The sequence below is a fragment of the Atta cephalotes genome (assembly GCF_000143395.1).
Source record: "Atta cephalotes unplaced genomic scaffold scaffold00049, whole genome shotgun sequence".
Taxonomy (NCBI): Eukaryota; Metazoa; Arthropoda; class Insecta; order Hymenoptera; family Formicidae; genus Atta; species Atta cephalotes.
This window is the reverse complement of record NW_012130113.1, coordinates 97,218-117,482: the sequence shown is the minus strand read 5'-3', so window position 1 is coordinate 117,482 and position 20,265 is coordinate 97,218. Positions and strand designations below refer to the sequence as shown.

The 20,265-nt window shown below is 38.5% G+C and overlaps 1 protein-coding gene across 1 annotated transcript in view; it reads left to right on the top strand.

The window, feature by feature from the left end:
- Window positions 1-20,265, top strand: part of LOC105622809 — a 138,055-nt gene that overhangs the window by 89,673 nt on the left and 28,117 nt on the right. Inside the window, exons 2-7 of the mRNA XM_012204219.1 lie at window positions 1,604-1,981; window positions 2,636-2,948; window positions 4,223-4,462; window positions 4,591-4,745; window positions 4,828-5,685; window positions 5,780-7,504. Of these exons, the coding sequence (XP_012059609.1) occupies window positions 1,604-1,981; window positions 2,636-2,948; window positions 4,223-4,462; window positions 4,591-4,745; window positions 4,828-5,685; window positions 5,780-7,504 (3,669 nt within the window). The remainder of the gene's footprint in view (window positions 1-1,603; window positions 1,982-2,635; window positions 2,949-4,222; window positions 4,463-4,590; window positions 4,746-4,827; window positions 5,686-5,779; window positions 7,505-20,265) is intronic.

Here is a 20,265-nt window from a genome sequence, read left to right as displayed (position 1 = left end):
AGGGTTAAAGATACCTTATTATTACTTAATTTTAGTACTTTATGTTGTCTACACTAAGTCCATATATATATATATATATATATATATATATAACTTCCTTTTTATCGATAATTGTGCATATTTAGCGTAATGTGCACGTAGCATACACTGAGAAAAATATTTTAATATATATATTGAATTTGTTGATATGTGACTAATAAAAATTTTCTCACTTTTTTATTAGTAACGTATCATAGTTGTATATACCAAAACTTTTCTCTCAGAGTATAGTTTATGTTACACTACAGAATGGATCTCAAAAATAAATGCGCATTTATTTCTGAGTTAAAAATGAAGTGATGATATGAATGATTTTTCGATTCCGAAAAGCTTTTGAACTCGATTCGAGTTCAAAAACTTTGATTGAGTTGTCTTAATATTTCAACCTAGTAAATATAATATATTTTAGTACTTTCATTAATTTCTTGCGAAAAAAGGATTTTGATAATTAATATTAACCATAATTCTTAGTTAAAGAGCATTGTTAAAGTCGTTAATTTACAAAGTGCTATCGTAATCATCCTAGGGAGAACTAATATTTATAGACATTTTACAATTTAAATAAACTAAAGTGCTCGTAATGTATGATTAATCCACTATTTAAATTAACCGTAGAATAGATAAAAACCTGCTTGGCAAAAAGTTAAACGATACACGGCGATTCCTTCCGCGTTGAAAATATGCAATCGTTTCTATTTTACTTTTTGGCATCCGTGTTCCTCGTTAAAAGCTGTCATTATTCACGCGCTCTAGAGACCCCTGACTCGGAAATAGCGTTATCTATCACATCAATCATATTGCTGAGTATGCCTCTATATTAACGCGACTCATTATTTCTCTGTCGCCCGAGAGTTAACTGCATGTATACGTGTCTCTAACTCGCCCAAAGGTTAAATACCAGTCGTAAGACGTTTTCCTCGGATTTTATCTCGTAATCGATACGCTCAACATCCAATCCTACAATCGCACCTATTAGCATTGCAGATAATGTAATTTCCCCCGCGAACAGAGTGAGATTAGTATGATGCTACTCGTACATCTATGATATCGCGATCGTTTACATTAGTAGAAAAAATCCACGATCATGTATCACAAGATGTCGAAAAATTCATTTTAAATTTCATTCGAAGCAAGGATTAAAACAGGTATAATTTTTATGACTTAAATTAGCTACAGAAAAATATGTCCGCACGCTAATCACATTTGCATTTTGTAACACAATTATTATACATAATTTTTGTATGTTTTTGTTTCGAAATCTAGAAACAAGTCTTCGATGCTATATTTAAGTAAATTCCGAAATAGAAAAGAAGAAATTATTGCGCGCAGAGATAGTATTATGATTTAATAGTATTACAGAAGATTAAATCTATCGATTGATAAAATGTTCACGTAACATTTAATTTGCATGCACGCGTGCTACCTCATAAATATGCGAAAATGCTGCACTCAATTCTGTTATACTTAATCGTAATCGCTTAATCTATTCTATGCGACTGTCTAATCACGAAACTTTATCTCAGGGGACGTCGAAGCTCATGATTTTAATTTTCTGCTCACTTAGGTGTATCCCGGATGGCGGGGACGTTGGTTACACGATGACGGAGTTGCAACCGTCGCCGCCAGGATATCGTGTCCAGGATGAGGCCCCAGGCCCACCTTCCTGTCCCCCGGGATCCTACAAATATGCGAGCCACGGTCACGGGAGCGAGGCTGCCAATTTCAAGAGTGCCACGTCGTATTCTCAGGAAGGCTATGGCCTTAAGCAGAGTCCGCCTCGGTCGGTGGCTCCTAACGAATATTACCGTCGCAGAAACGACGGGCGGAGGTCCAGTACGGAGAATGATCACGAGGGTGGTAACGGCAGCAAGAAGGTCACCGCGGTTACCAGTTACAACGACGGTCACAAGAAGAATACTCCGGGCTATAAGAACGATTGCGGGTACGTGCTCACGATTACGTGCGCGCTTTTTTCTCGATGTTGGCTCACGCAACTCTCTTTTCCTGCTTCTTTTTCTGCTCTTTCTCTCTTTCTCCCTTCGATCCTCTTCCGACACAAATTATCGTAAATAATGATTATCCGGTGTATAAAATAAATTATCGATATAAAGTGGTTTAATTCGAGTACTGCAATAATAAGATTATTCGCTTATTAAGGATAATAGGATAAGATTTCCGTCATAAGATTTATTAAATGCAAATTAGTATATATTTAACTAGAAGGATATATCTTTGTTTTTTTTAATATGAGTATATTGTCGAGAAAATAATAACGGAACAGAACATTGGGGAAATATCTCGATTACCGCACAAGTTACTCGTTGACAGTACCATAAATTATACAGTCCACACATCCCGGTAATAAAGTGGTTCAATGACATTGCGCTCAGAAGCACTGCGGTCGAGAATGCCGTATTACGAGTGATTCATTGGGCGAGGTGCTAATAAACAGACGATTTTGCGTCCATGCGTAATTGTTTCCACGTAGAGAGGACGTTGCGTCACACGTGTTATTTCTGGTCTCTCCGACTGTCACAGACGTGCAATGTGCAATTGGCACTGGTTTTAACCGCGACGTTTCTATCTGTCCCATTAGATACAACGAGAACCTCGGATTCAATAGCTTCACGCTCCCTCTTAATGAGAGAGACGAAGCTTCGCCACCACCGACGCCACCAGTTAGGGATGCCTCCAGCCTCAAGGGCGTGTGTTACGGCCCGGGACACGAGAAGTATCCTTCGTGGCCAAGCGCGCCAGAACGACACTCTGACGAGGATATCCACAGCTCAGGGCACAGCGGTTCTCATCGCTCCAAGTCTTGGACCGATCACACCAACTATCCGAAGGAGAAGCCGGCCCAATACACCAGACCACACACGAAGAGGCCCAATCCTGCATTCACGCAGCAGGTAACTTGTAAAGCCTCTTCGTTTTCCGTAAAACGATCGCATCGCTTATACAATCTGAATGTAGACTGTGCATTTGCATAGCGACGTAACGTGATTTACTATTAATTGAATACATAAAAGATATCGCACGCAAGTACACGATTTCAATTTCCGTTATTTTTGTAGGTTTTATTATTAAATATTAATACTCATTTGCTATAAAAAGAATAAGTTTTACAAGAATTAATCGCGAAAATTAATAGGAACAGGTAGCGTGTAATACGAATGGATAAATAAGATAGTCTTATTATTAGCTTCTAGAAATTATACATAAATTACACTTATATTAACTTAATAAAGATATTTTCAATTTCTATCATTTACTCGATTGCATTAGCCCGATTTCTTTATAGAAATCCTTCCTGTTGTAGCTCAGAATTCGTCGTGTCAGCCGTTCTCGATTGTCTTGCCGGTTGCAAAATCGCATCTCGTTTACATGACACCAAAGTACCTCGGCGGTATAAACAAGTCACGAAGCAACAGAGCTTATCGAAACACTTTCCTCATGCTTTTAAATGAATTACAAAGTTTCACGTCGACACCATCCACGTGTTTAACAATTAAGGGGACTTATTCGGGCGAGCGTTAAGAATCGGGATCACCTCGGGGCAAGACCTTGGTGTATATACTGTGCTGCGCCCTAAAACGATGTATGCAATTAATCTCCCACACCCGCACCCTCCTTTCTCTCAGTGACATAATCGCCAGTGTGCTACTGGCTTTCTCAGAAGTAGGCCGTGGTATTTTGATGGTCTGACCCGCATCGCGTCGTAAATTTCAGTATATACCAACTCCCGGTATCAAGCAAAGAGAAGATTGTGGATTAAAAAAAACAGAGAAAGATGCTATAGTTAACCAAGTTATCTTTTTTCGTTGACCATGAAATTTTATTAGACCGGCATTTCTAATTTAGAACGCACGCAATTAGCTCCCTCCTGATCTATTTTGAGATTAAGACTTTTTTACTATTTCTCTTGTCGAGGAAATGCGAGAGTGAATAAGATCGTGAGTCATAGAATACTGCAGCTGAAAGCTAATCGTTGCTAAGACATAAAAGGCATATATATTGCCGATGCAAAAATATTTTTCAATCGCGTAAATTTATATAAGTATTTTATTAATCCAATTCCCTGTGTTACTTTATTGTAAATGTAAAATGTGTAATAAAAATTACTTTGTCAAGTGCCACTTTCTAAATACATTTTCTATTACACTGCAAAAATTGAATATTGCAGTTGAAGACGGTAATGGAGCGTTGCGAGAAGATCCCAGCTGAGACTTACGAGTCACGCAACAGAAGTAGTGTTGAAGAAGAGCCGAGATTGTGGCCGCGCGTGGATCGTGAAGGCAAAGCTTTGGGAGATGCGGAATATGTGGTTCCATCACCACCGGAACGAGAACAGCAGTCTCAGACTTTGAATCATGTTGATCTGGAGGCTTATGTTAGAAGCTACCAGGACCCTCAGGTGTCCCAGGTAAGAAGATTCAGTCGAATAATAATTCGAGCCGAAATATTCTGAGAATACAATATAAAAAAACATACAACAGCTTAACAGCTGTAGATATTTTTTTTCTTATTTTCATGTGGAATTTATTTATTTAGGTGGACCTCTATCGCGAAACAACCTTAACGCAAGCTGGTCTTGAAGAATATACGAGAGTGCAGCATTCTCAACAAGCTAGCTATGCGCAATCCGAGGGATATCATAGCTATGTATCCAGCGTGGATTCTACAACGAACACACCGTTTCTCGACAGGCAAGATTATCTTTACACATCATTTTATTAACATCAGACACCATGTGATGTCTTTGTAATAAGAGATTGCTTCTTTTATCAGATTGAGGAGAGACAGCGAGGCAGTAGCACAAAGACCCACGGCGTCTTGGGAAGATACTTCTCGAGAGGGTAGAGACAGCGTAGTGACTACGTCTAGTGGTAGCGCTTCTAGTAGCGAGACTTTGAAATGGCACGGTTCGATGTCGGATGTCAGCGTATCGAGCGGTATGCCTCCTCGCCAAGTAGTAGCAGATCGATGGCATCATGGATCTATGTCAGATGTTAGCAGTGTAAATGGAGGGATCATAACTCAAAAATCCAACAATGTTTGTCACGAAAAGTGGCAGAGTTCCATGAGTGATGTCAGTACGTCCGGAATAGGTCCGCCAGGAAAAGGAAGGCACAGTCTTGACAAATGGCAGTCTTCGATGAACGATCGAAATAAGCAGGGACAGAATAGGCCCAGCTTGCCAGCGGTGATCGGTCAATGTACGACGTCCGCGTCGATCAGTGATATCTGCCAAACGTCGACGATTCGAGACAGCAAGTGGCAGGAATCTAATCTCGATGACGATTCGCTGAATGATAGATCACAAACGAATCAATCATGGGACAATTCGAGCAGTCTGGAGAATGACAAGTATGTTCAATCTATGCCGCAAAGTCCTACGTGTCAGCAAGTTGGAACAGAAAGTCCACAGAGTTCTGAAAATTGGAATCCTATACACGGATCGATGTCCGACGTGAGTCAAACTAATGGAATCCAATGCAGCAAGCAGCTGATTGCTCACAGTGCCAGAGTGCAGACTCCTCAACGACATCATTCGGAAAGCGTGCTGTATTTGGATCGCGAACGTAGCAAACGAAAACTTTATCCAGTCAGTACAACGCAACCACAAGAATCCACGCAATCTTCAAGGTAAATTGATGTATATATTTTTCTACAATTATTATACTTCTTTGTTACAATTATGATCTTAAACTACAACATGTGCAACATTTCTTTTTTCTAGAATGACCTTAAATTCACCGCCACAACCGCAGCTTTCAGTAGCTGAACGCATTAACGAATTAGAAAAGCAGCAACAACAACAACAAATGCGTTACACTTATTTGGATCCAGAAAAACGTCATAGGGTATCCGATCCTACATTGAAAGCAATTCAAAAGAAAGCGCTATTATCTTACTACGAAAGACATCATCAAGCGTCTTGGCGATCGGAACCTCAGTTGGCGCAAGGTCCTGCGCCAGCTTCTCAGAGTCCTCAAAGTCCACCACCTCAGCCTCCTCCCCGACCGAGACCTTCCTCATCCCGAAGAGCCAGTTCAGCATCAGATTATGTCAGTGGAACGTGGAGAGAAAACGTTAGCAGAGCTCAGAATCAAGGAAATGGTGACTTGCCGAGCCCTAAGCATCAACATAGCAACAGTTGCAGTAGTCTCTCCACGGATTTATTAGGTCCTGTGATAGTTGGACCAGCTATATCGATAGATGACTGGGTGCCCGAGAGACCGCCTAAAAAGCCACACCTGAGAACCGCTTTCAATGAACGTATACCCAGCCCCGACTTACCACCTCCGTCGCCGCCGACAGTCACAGAAAGTGAGGTCCACGATTGCGACGATCCATTGCCACCCCCACCACCTGAACTCAGCGAGGATTGTTTTACAGAGCGAAAATCTAACAACATTCATCACCAGACGGAGGAAACGGCAAAGATCAGTCGTGAAAGGTCATGCGAACGACATAAGTCGGAAAGACATTCCATGAAAAGATCGAAACATAACGCCAAGAGAGATCACGATAAGCCCACCGGTAAATCTTCGCCGAATTCGACGAAAACAGGCGTACAGGAACAGGAACAGCATCAATTCGTGAGATCCACCGCGGCATTGAAACACGTGGATTCTGAAATGGTACTGGAGAATGGAGTCTCGGCTGGCTTCGCCACTCACAGGATGGTAGTCACGGGACGTTCCAGTTTAAGATATCCTTCTACCCAGAAACTTATGGTGAATGGGAGGATAGCTCCGACGAGGAGAATATCCGAGGAGAGATCTTTTTCAACTAGACCTCCGGCGCAACTACCTGATCTCATATCGCAAAGATACAGTGATTCCGGGAATCAGAGACCTGCCCCGCAAGTTCCCGTGGAACCGAGGATTATTCGACAGGAATCGATGCGAATTGACGGGACGCGTGTCGACGCGTCCGGTTTGTTACGAAACGATTCTGGCCAGAGATTAGAATCTTCTTCAGGTCAAAGACCGCAACCTCAAGTGCCTAAAAATGCAGATAAGAATGCTATTGCGAGTCCATCTTCGAGACCGAATTATCTGCCAGTGACAGAAGTCGCGAAGAGTCCGTCCAAATACCTGAAGAGCGGAAATCACAGTTTTTCCATTGGCAGCCCGGTAAAAACGGGATACGAAGCTAGTTCAAAATTGTTTCCCTCGGAGTCAAGCCCACAAAAATATCACGAACCCCCGAAATACGTTCCTAATCACCATCAACGTTCTAATGATGTAACGCAGAGGACTACGCACGGTTATTATGCACTACCGCCGAAGTACGTTGATATCCCTAAACAGAAACCTCAGCCTCAATGTCCGACGGAGAAATATAGCACGGATTCTCCTAGTTCGCCACCGCCGCCTTTAGCACCACGGCAGAATATATCGGGTAGGAAGTCCTTGCCGCCTCCGCCGAGACCTGCACCTCCGCACTCTCACCAAGGGTAAGTTTAATTGTAACAATTTTTTTATATTTGTTCAACGTCTTTGTCAATTATGTTATACTTACCATTATTAAATTATTATTGATAATTGTCACGGTCAATTAATCAGTCACAAGTAGTTGCGTGATTGTACATAACGGTAAATTCAACTTGTCGTTATTTTAATTTCTCGAGAACCATTAATGGTAACGATCACCATTAATGGTACCATCAAGATTTATTTTTATCAGAACTTGTTAATCTTTGGAGACACGAGCTCATGATTTTTTCCTGTATCGTTCATTCTGTAATTATCAATTATTAAAGGTCTTGAACGGGTTAAAGCTTTTATTGCTAAAATGGCATCGCGTAATTTAAGATACGGGCACACGCGATCCCGTAATTGTAAAGTAATTGAATGGTAAATAACCGCCTCCGTTGCTAGGTATAGCATCATCATTATAATCCATGTATCCGCAATGTCCCGCCGTACATTGCGCTTATCCCACGATCGATCAATTGAATTAGAGATAACTGTAAGTACACCTTACTCTGCGTGATCGATACAGCTTGTGAGACTGATCGACAGATCGTCCGGAAATCCGAAGCAACTGATCTTGAAAACCACTCTGTGGAGCGTCTTTTGTGCGTATCAATCAACGATCACGCACAATCTGGAATCATTCGTATCGCCAACATAATTTGTGATTTGCTGGCTCGTCTCGCTTCCTTGACATAGATAGGTTCCATATAATTTTCAGTAATTTTCTGTAATTTCTTTCAAATGAGAACAAAACATATAATCGGCAGAACAATATGTTATTTACATAAATATTATATCAAAGAGAAGAATACACAAACATATTAATCGCCATATACATTTAATGCATGAAACATCTAATATCGTCAAAATTGCATTTATATTTCTAGTATAATTTCTATCATATAACTACTTTACAAACTATTTACGTTTCGTGTTATTTAAATATCATATAAAATCTCGATGTAAAACATTTATAATCAACAATTTATAATGGCGTAAGCGCCATCGCAACGTGAATTATGTCATTAGAAAATTTAATAGCCACATCCACATTCTCATAAAACAGAGTTATAAAACGTTATCTATCACAGGTATGGAAATCAAAGGAAGAGGGCTAACGAGATACTGAACGAAAGAAACACTGTTTTTGTAAACTCTCCACTGTGTGTCGCAAACTCATAAACCCCCAAGGATCGCAATATCCGCTACTGACAGTTCGGCGAACTCGGATTACCTGGAGTTATTAATTATTTTCTCGTTCGTTTGCTCGAGCGAATCGCATACATTACCATGAGATTATCATTGCAAATCTAACGGTACCCAGGCTGATTTACGAGCATGTGACTTTCCCTGAATTACGTGCAACGTGGCTCTTAAATGACACGGAGACGCGTTACGAGCAATCCTTTCCATACCTCTCGAATGAGGTGGAGGTATACTGAACGCATAAGATTTACTTATCGGGCTGTATATAACCATCAGTTCGCGCGGAATCGGTATGTTGACTGGGAGATCGGTGTTTCATAAAGAAGAGAACCATGCCACTCTTATGTGCAGGGTAAGGTCACAAACCATATACGCTTTCGCGAGAATGTAGAAGAATCACGCTCGTTGAATACGATCGATGTATGTATGCGAGGATATGTTATTAAATTCCAACTGGTGCGACGTCGAATGTATTCTTGAAAGGCGAGAAGTCGGGCAAGGACGATTTCGCGCGACGCGAGTAATTGTATGAAAAGCAGAGCAAGAATACGTTTCGCGAGTCAACGGTGGAACGATGATAATGGCAAGGCGCGTTCTGTGACCCGACACCTCTTTATTCATCGATCCATGATTTTTCGGGCCACGAAGCACGCGAGAGACTATTGAGAAATAGTCTGAAACGATTCGCGCGAAAATGGAAAGATATTACCGGCAGAAGATGTCAGTAATAAGGTAGAAAAGAGAGTACGAGTATCTAAACAATCGACTAATAATTATTGCACGCCGGACTAAAGTTCTGTCCGGTTGGGATACAGGATGTAGACTCGATCTCACGGGACGATAATTCTTTTCACCTTTCTTTTGTTTCCTTCTCGCTCTGATTGGGTGACTACCTGCAACGCACCAGCGATCGACTAACTACTCGATACGCACTCCGGCTAAGATGTTTCAAACCCACGACACGGTTCGACGAACGGGCATTTGACTTGCGCCCGACCTTCGACAGGAAGAGGAGATTACCCAGCAGAAGAGTGTCAGAACCGTTGCACGTTTCTCTCTTTTCTCCTACCCCGCACTTTCTTTCTCCTTCCCGCGACTGCGCTAGATATTCGAGAGCGCAACGGTTTGACCTTTCGAATAAACCAACCTATGAGGCAGAAATGTCAGAAAAAAGGTTACCCTGTGCCACCACGAGCGTGTTGGCTTGTTCGTTGGTGTTCGATCATGTTTTCCACAGTGTCGATGATCAAAAAGATGAAGTGCGGCGCCATGAATAAGCCTCACGATAAATTAATAATGAACTCTGACAGTGATCTCATATTTATTGTCGACATATAAACATAAATATATCTTACACGACATTTGCATTAATTGCGCAAATTTTGCATAATGAAAAAGGTTCGAAATCGCAGCGCACTACAATTCGTAAATCTGACGCGAAATTGAATAACGATAAATGCCTTTTTTCATTCGCACCACAAAAATAAACAAGAATAATCATTCATAAAGAGGCACTCTTTTAATTGTGATTCAGATTTATGCGAGAGACGGACATACTCTCTTTTTTTCCGATAATCGGAAATGGCGACCCGCAGCGTTATCGCTAATCCTCGTTACGCGAAACACGAATCGTTTTCATTTTTCGTCATGTCGCGATCGGCATTGTATCTGCGGTGCGATAATTGGCCCTTGAATTTCTGTTCGAACATGGAGCCTATACTGCTAAGTGTAATGCAATGTTTCCTTTGCCAAGAAGTCAATTCGATTTGGTGCAAAGTTACGTGCGGAATAATAGAAGAAGAAACGCTAATTCGCATGTCATTTGACATATTAAAAATTAAGCCGTTTTATATTTAACAATTTTTTAGTCACTATTAAAATCGTCACGAATAAATATAATAATTTTGTTTTCTACTTGTACTTTTTTTTTATTTTCTATCTTGCCCGTAATTCGCGAAATACATTTATCTCCGATATTAAATATTTCTAAAAATAAATTATAATATATTTGTATAAGAAATATGTATATTCATTCTATTTATTAAATCAGCTAAATAATATAAATTATATTCTACCAAAATTTTATTATTCTTATAAGGATTTAAATATTGTTTCGATTAGAATTGCTAAAAGTTCTAAATCCGTCATTGCATTATAAATCTTGTTTTACCTTGTTAATTCTTGCAACTACATACGTAGTTATATCGCAGAAACGGAGTAGTCGACGATGACAACACGCAAAGTATCACTTACACTGGTTGCTCTTGTCCATCGACATCTTTCACTATGCTATATCCGATGATATCAAGCAAAACTTATCAAGAAAAGAGCGCATATCATGTGGCTTGAATCGAGTCACAATGAATTTTCGCCTCAATTAAATACATCTTTCACTTGATTCAGAATAAATTTATTATTTTTATATCTCAAGGACTGGGAAGATATCCTCGTGAAAAGAAAAAAAAATAAAGGATAAGGACTTTTATGCACTATTGATGAAATGTCACACGTTGTACTTTTTTATCGATTACTCTTATCTACAATCGACAGATATTTCCTAGGTGTGGTCGTAAAAATATACACTTGATATTATATAATATATCATTTCTCGGATATAGAAAGGAAATAAGAGAGTAAAACTTTGCGCCGCGTTTATCGAGATAATTACCACAGAGATGCGATAAATCGTTTCACCAATAGTGCATAAAAGTGGTGAAACTTAATTTTTGTGGACCGCCCGCTGCCATTTCGCCAGCAATGGAAAATATTATTGAACTATAATTATGAAATTAGAGTAAATACGCGTTGTATCGCATTATCGACGTATTTGCGTCATTCTGTGCATTCATTTATTTTGACGGATAACTTAACTGCCATTAAATATTAAGCAAACAGTTACTTTAGCATCCTGCATTAACGTAAAAGAAGAGCAAGTGCATTAAGACTAAAAACTTTCCATACTTCGTAACATCCTTTTTCGTATATCTACAACGAGATTCATTTGATGACTAGTTTGGAAACTGGGTTAATGGTATGCAATCGTAGCTAATTCCAAGCGCATTTAGCAGTGATAGTGGTAATACCGGTAGTATTCACATTCATTAACGAGAGCAGAATTTGAAAGGGAAGAGTGGTTTGTCAAGTCTCCAAATATTGAAACATTTGATTTACAAATATGTATAGACAATCTCGTATAATTTAATATCGAAAGATATTTCATGAAAACAAAATAATGATACGCAGCGTTACAACATTCATTGCCATATGATTAGTAAATATAATTTAGATGATTAGTAAGTACGATTCAGAAAGTTCTTGTAACTATTAAATATCTCCATTGAAGCGAAACTCAGACAATATTCTCGTATTTCAGAATGGAACTTTCGCATAACATACAACCAAAATAAACCTTTTTTCTGCATCATCAGAGATGAATGGTTGCGATAAACATAAGAAATCACGTGTATATGTGTGACTATCGTGTGTATATACAATATATATACAAAAAATATTTTAAAATGTAAAAGAAATTATCACAAAATAATTTGAAAATAATAAATAATTACAGCAATTTATGTCTAATTAAGCGTCATACGGAAGTTTATTTTGCTCGACTTCGATAAGCTACCAAGCACATCGTCCTGTTTGTGACTTACAACTATCCACCAAGAAACGGTAGCGCCAAGGAAATATAAGTGCAACGACGACGTGACAAAGACGAACGACAAACGAAATAACCAGCGAAGACAATAGCCAGCGACTTGAGACCGGATGACACCGGACACGAAGTCACGGAACCGTCTCGAGAAACGGTATCTTCTCGACGACGGTCTACCTTACGATTAAATGATTAACACAAATTGTTCGCAAATTTACGAGTAATTTTTGCACAATAAGAAATATTTTATTCATATGCGCGGATAATAAAAAAATTAATTGTTAAAAAAAGAAAAATTTAATTGTACGCTGACATTAATATTTCCATGTCTCTCTATTGTATTTGTCATATCTTGAAATAATATATTAAATTATATTTTAGAATTAAATAAATCCTCAAATATAAAATAAAATGCAATGAAAAAATATGGCAGTGCAAATATGATAGTGCAATTGTATAATACGTATTACGATTACATTTTTGATATAATCTCATTTTTTATTAATCATAATTTTCATATATTCTCAGATAAATTTTTTATCATATTAATAAATATTGTTACATAATTTCCAACTATATTTATAAAATCTAGCTTCTCAGAGGAGTAAAATAACGGAAGATTTTTACTAGTACATCGATTGTAAAATTGCGCAACGTAAAAATTTCTAGGAGCGAGAAAGTCCAATTTGTGTTAAATTGTCCGGCATTAGGTTTTAACCGAGCGATGTACCGTTAGAACACGTGTCAGAGCGTAATAACGACAAGACGGACAGGTCGAATTCTATCAAATTCCATCGAGTTTTATTATCCGGATGTTTATTTCCTACGTTCCCGAGCATCCATCAGACACATTATCAGCACGCGGTTTAGAAAACGACCTAGCCCACTTGCACCTGGGCAAACACGTAACTCTCGACTCGTCACGCAACTTTTCCACGTCGAGAATCTTTTATCCGTGGTATATTTCATTTCAAATTGGCTCTCTCCGATCAATTAAGCGTGCCCAACAACCCGAAAGATGCTGCCAGTTTCCTATTCACTGTCATAAATATTAACATACGACCTGATCGTCATCTGGCAACGTACACTTTCCCTTAATCTTCCAATTTATTCCCTAATCGGCCTAATCTTCGATTATAGATTCTTTATTCACGGTCATCAACAATTAACATTACGATTGTGCAATAGCATCAGATTGGAAGTGAAAGTGAAAAAATTCATCATCCTTTTATTTTGTTTTCATGTTGCTAATGCAATTAACAAGACAGTTAATTTAAGAAACAAAAAACTAAAAATATTAAAAGGAGAGCATATATTATTTCATTTCAAAGATAAAATTGAGATACTAAAACATAACTGTGAATAAATATGAAATATTAACTGAAACGTCAACTTTTACAAAAAGGAATTACATCTTTGTTAAAGATGTTGCTAAAGATTTTAATTTTGTTTTCTATTTCTATTTTCGCCCATATTAGAGGAACTCTAAACTACTGCATTGGCGCATCGCGCTTGATTATTGTGTTTCGATCACGATTTCGTAGATGGAATTTCTTCTGCGGAGCAAAAGCACGTATAACGTCAGATGTCAGCCATATGTGAGGCAAATCTCAGGCGACTTTATTATTACGGCGGGTGGTCTTGAGACAGCAGCAGCAGACTGCAACGACAAAGACGGCGGAAGATGCATTATGCTCGCACGTGCTTCTGAAGGTTTACCGGACGATCGCCGGGCCATCGGCCGACGCGACGCGATGCGGCCGTGCACATTGCCGTGATATGCAATAAGAGCTTCGTGTGCTCGTAAAGTCTCTATGGCACGGCGTGTTCGCGATTCCTACCGTAAACCGAACGATCCGTAAGAACAGCCGATCCGACGATGAACCATCCGACGTGAAGGACCGTGCCGAGCGAGCTGCGTACTTCCTGTATTTCCTCGAGTCGAGTTAGTGGCCACATGCGACTCAGCCAAGAGCGAAATACCGATCGCTCGGTTGACGCCTGGGTCATCTGAGAGGTCGCTGACATTTGCTGGGATAATCGCGGTCTGCTCCCGCACCTGCCAGGAAGACCCGATATAGACGCGGCAAACCGCAGATATAGTAGCCTCGTCGCGGATTCTCTTCTCGTAAAGCCAAATAAAACAGAGGCGCTTACAGATACAGTGACCGCCGTCAGAGAAGTTATAAATAGATGATGTGTGAGCGCCCAGTTTGTTCTGGATATTTCGCGGCTCGATATTTATTCAAAGTGGAAGATACAGCAGATATTTCGAGATAAAAATCATCGTAAGTCATGATGGTTTATGAGAGATCAGGAAAATAATCGCCCAGCGACCTACTTTTATTCAAGTACAATTGATCCCGCTTAATACACCCGATAAGGCGATGACGTGTCCTAACACAAATTCCTTTTTATGATCGAACGAGAACATAACTGTGAAAGGCAATAAAATCCATGTAGCAATCAACGATCGGTGCCGCATGTGTACGGATGAATCCAGAAAACTAAGATATATATTTCGCCTTTAATAAAATTTCAAACCGAAATCATAAATCATAGACTTCGACATTATCGACATCGTCGAATGATTTCACATGGAAGTTGATATCGTTGATATCACGAGCCGCGCTTTGAAAGCTAGCGGAATGTCAAATTTATTGAACGTTATCAAGCAACGAAAGGAAACGTTATCAAAGCAACGAATGAGATAGTCAGGCGCTCCGTTATTTTATGATTGTTTATTCACGCGTGCCGTGAAAAACGGAGATTTTTAATGTATGAACACGTTTGGTTCAAGACGAATAAGCAACCTCGCACGAAACGATCCAGGGTTAAGACCGGAATAGCGGACGACGCGCAGATCGCGTGTACATATATCGGAAGCATCACCAGAAGCAATCACCGGAATAGCAAATGACATCAGCGGTAGATGTACTTGTGCGAACATATAGCTAGTATACGTGCGTGTTTTGTTGAAGATTTGATCACCACGTTGGACTGACGATTGTAATACGAAGACTTGACCTAAAAAACGTATTGTATCGTTATATTCTGAATAGAGACACGTCAGATTATATTTCCAGCGATAATTAATATAAAGTACGCTCTAGTTTATATGGATGAATATAAGAAATATTTTCTCTATGTAGGTTTTTCAACATGTATTCATAATTTTGTAACCAACGTTTTCTGAAATTTCTGGTACAATTTCTTTTTTATGTCAAGTCATTATTTTTTGTGTCAAAGAATAAAAGTCTTTTTTCGATTATGTTCAGAACGTATTTATTTTCCTTTAAAAAGATATTTCTAATTCAAAAGAAAAAAAGTCTATTTGAATTTTTCGTTTCAGTTAAGTTAAAGACTGCATGCAATCAACGACAAATGTCTTTCTTTACATATTTTGTTTTTAAATCTTCATAATATAAAACTAACGAATATATTTAGCCATACTAAAATTTCTAGATGCTATATTGTAGATACTGTATTAAATGTATATAAATAGATATGTAAGAGTATAAAAGAATATGTGTCGTGACTTTCTTTTAAAAAATTTCAAAAAATAGATCGCATTTTTGCGCTGGAAAATCTTTTTAAAGCGGAATTTCGCAAGATTACGCAAGCATGCAGTTTATTTTAGCTCCTCACACTGTTCCGTGTGCACCGCGACCGGCTATTTTAACTTTTCAAATGCGTTATAATGTATATAAATAAAATATAGCATAAATCTTGTTAAAATTCATTTTAAATGTATAATTTTGTCGTGATATGTCGAGTAGAATAAACATATTAGAAAGAATATACGTATAAATGTGAAATATTTGTAATGTGATATTGTATTATAAATTTGCGTTTGACATGAGATCAGATATAGCACTGTTATGTATTGATAATGTTAATCAATCCAGTTCTGCGAACTGAATTGAAACTAAAACTAAATCAATATCTGAAGCAAGTGACAAACATGTTCATATACATTCCACAGTCCACTCGCTTAATCTAAATATTACCTAAGTATACACTTAGCAGATCTTAACTAATCATCTGGTCTCACAGAGAGGTGTTAAAAATCGGTTTCTTCTACGTAGAGTACGGCGTGGGTATCTATTAGTGATCGATTCTTCGAAACACGGGTTTTCCTTAAGCATAGCTTCGGCTATTATGATAAGAAAAGTATCTACGAAGAGCTTAGCCGTCGTTCCCGTTTTTTGCAATCTGTCATTCCATTCGCAGGAATGAGAGCGAAGTGTAAACGCACTTTCTACTGCGCGCGTTGTCTTTTTCCACGGAAGTGCATTGATAACAGCCTTGTGCTCGGTGCACGTTGATAAAATACAATGTGGCTCGGTGTTTCATGACTACCGCTTTAGAAATTTCAATGCTAATATTCTTTTACTGATAATTAATCGAATGATATCTTCTTAACAAATGATCAATATTACTTTTTCTTGTCACACCTGTTGGCATATCTTGTTATATCGATAACAGTTTATCGATACACTAAAATAAAATAGATATAACTAACGCATTTTATGATATTACATAAATTATCATTTTTTAATCTTTTGAAGTTACCGATGATTTTGTTTGACCCACTCAATTATAAATTTTTTTCGTCAAAAATCAAACGACTAAATTTTTTTAATGTTACATCTAATCAAATTTGGATTACTTTTGTTAAAACGTATTTCATTCTTTTAGTATTCATGTTTTTATAATAGAGTCATTTTGGTTAATTAGTGTCTTTTAATTGATATAAACTGAATGGTCTTATAAATTTAGTCAACTTCGAAAGATTAACAGATATTTATATATTAATAATATTATAAATTATAATAATAATAATATTAATAATATTATAAATGCAATATCTATTTTTTATTTTACGATAATTTAGATATTGAGCAGAATAACTTCTTGATGTTACTTTCGGTTTAAAGCTTTTGTTTATAATTAAAAAGCTAAAAGAACATCAATCTCGTATCTTATTTTTACATTTTTTCATATTTCTATGATGAATCCAAAATGGTTATTTTTTGGCTGTTGTCAGTTGAAATTTTGGAAATTTGCCCATCTAAACTTGGGACATTACTCCTCTTCCGTACTTTCTTCCTCGAACAAGCAGTCTGGTAAGTAAGAATAGATGCGAAACGGCAATAACCTCGCAATGACCGTTGTTTTTTAAATTCGCCAGTTCTGACGCCTATCGAAATATATGTTAAAGTATACTTCTCAGATACAAATGCACAGAAATAGGTAGTTTAGTTATTAAGCATTATGTTCTTCACATTATGTGTAGCCATATCTGAGCGATCGGAGCGATATCCCTGTTTTTCTTAGTCGGCATTATCGACAAGTAAGAGTTACGGTAAATCGTGAACGCTATTTGTCACTCGAAGGTTCGGTGCAATCGAGCCTCATGTACGAATGATCGTGCACGATCTCGAATTCAATTTTCCAAGACGGTCACGTTTCCTTCGATCAACTGAGATCTCATAGCAATCTCAACAATGAGCTCTCTCTTTCTCTCTCTTTCTTCAGATGTCTTAATCTCTGCTCCTAATAATATTTGAAAATCTCTCCAAGGCGGTCAATCATTGGATAATCAAAAATGGACGAGGACAAGGTGAAGAAAGGGAAAGACTAGCGTATAGATTCTGTATGTGAAGTGAGAGTGCGAGGAAAGTAGAGGTAGAGAGGTATTCGGAACCGTGGAATACATATGGTGCGGTATACACGATGTCGGTATACGTCAAACTCACTTACCTACGACAATCGCCGGCGGCTGTGCCGGTTTTCTGTCTCGGGACAAGCGAGCGAGCCGGTCGATCCCCAGCGAGAGCTGAGACCTGTTATTACATGAGAATGCGAAAAAGGAGGACCGAAGCTCTTCGCGGATCGAGGAAATTGTTAAAAATGTTGAGCCGTATCCCCGACGATGGATCGCCCTTCGCTTCTAATAAACATTTGCTTGGTGTAGTGAGGAGAAGAAGAGAAGAAGCAGATACGTGCCTGGCCTTCTACACACGCTGGGATTATATGCTCGGTATAAGCTCGGAGACATCGATTATTCGTGGCGCGCAACGTTGATAGGATTTGAATTAACTGCGCGATCCTACGCGAACGACACGGGAAATGCGTTTTCCCGCGGGATATCCTGCCGAGGTCGTTGTCTTCCGCGCTAATTTACAGCTTATCGATGACCCGTGCATTTTCTCCTCTCGACTAGCTGTCATACATCTTTCCTGATCGCGCAGCCGGTGATCACAGGGCTGAAGCGGATCGGCGCGGAGTGACGTTTTACCGCGTCTCCGCGAACTCCGTTTCCCTGGTTAGCTGAGGGAATCTCCGCGGCTATAAAGCCTCGCTTCGTAACTTCGGCAGTTGTAACATATAAATTACAGCGTTCGCGCAGCTCACCCGTCGCGATAGTAACTTACGAGTGTTGTCCTCCTAGAAGAGCGAGTTACGACTGTGCAGATGTTACAAGTTGCCGCGGAATCATAGTCCCGATCGGCTAACGTGGCCGCCGATGTCAAAGAATGTGTATTAGCTTAAAGAACCATCCGCTGGGAATATTAATCCTCTTTCTCGCGACCCAAGCATGCGGGTCGGCAAGAGCAAGTTGAGCGTGCGTCGCGGGTGAACAATTCCGCGACGTATGCGTTTTATCTTCGGCCTCGTATTATCGTTGAAATGGCACGTTCGATGGCTTAAAGGCCAATCCCCTGTCGCCACGTTTTCATATCCGATCGGGACAACAAAATGAATTATTCTTAGAATCATCGCTGATGCGGTTGAACCACGTAGATTTCATGGAGGTCTATTAGCGGTGCCCTAGACGTCGGATTAAACCGGTTTCCGCGAAAGTGCATCGGTTCCACCGACATAGCATAGCAGTGATAAGTGGTAAAACTGTCAGCGACATTAACATTCAGAGGTGCGAACATGAACGTTTCGCCGCTTTTACCTACATTCGATTCGCGACATTTCGGATCATCATGGATGATAATAATAAATAAAACACAGAAAAATAGCACTCTATTGCTAAGAAAAGTGATTACTCAATTTATTTTCTTCCTTTTAAATAACAGTTATCTTTAAAAGAATATTTTATTGATAATGATCTTAAAATGTGCTTATTACAAATTTTAAAAACTTATTGTGTACTCAAAAAATAAGATTTTGTTTTATATTATAAAATCGATTGAAGAAACGACTTTGTAGGATAAACAAATCAAATTTGTTTTAATTTAATAATCTTGAAGTAAAACTTATTAAGATTCAGAATCTATTTTGAATAAATTTGATGCTTGTAATGAAATTAAGATATAGATTTGGAGATACATGAACTTTTGAGATATATGGATAAATAATTATTACTTGTGTGCAGTAAGTATTTTTCTGTGTATACGACCTATTTACCTATCACTACGATCATTCCAAACATATGGAAAGAACGGTTTTGCTAAAGTGTTTAAAAATTTAACTAGATACAGATTTGAAATAATTCTGTTAAGTTATTAAAATAATTATACGTAAGACGCCAAAACTAATTACTAGAACGTCAGAACTTTTTGCAGCATTACTTATTACTTGAACGTTCTACATAATTACTTTAATGATCCAACAAAATTATTTTCAGATTTGTATCTAGTAAAATTTTTACATTTTACATTTTATATTTTAGCAAAATCGTTTTTTCTATGCAAAATTGTTTTTTTTCACGAGTCACTTTTCGTTTTCATACATCAGAATAAAAAATTAATTATGTTTTTTTTTTCGCTTTGCATGCACTTTTTTCTCTCTGTCTCTCTCTCTCTCTCTCTCTCTCTCTCTCTCTCTCTCTCTCTCTCTCTACTACTCTACTACTAC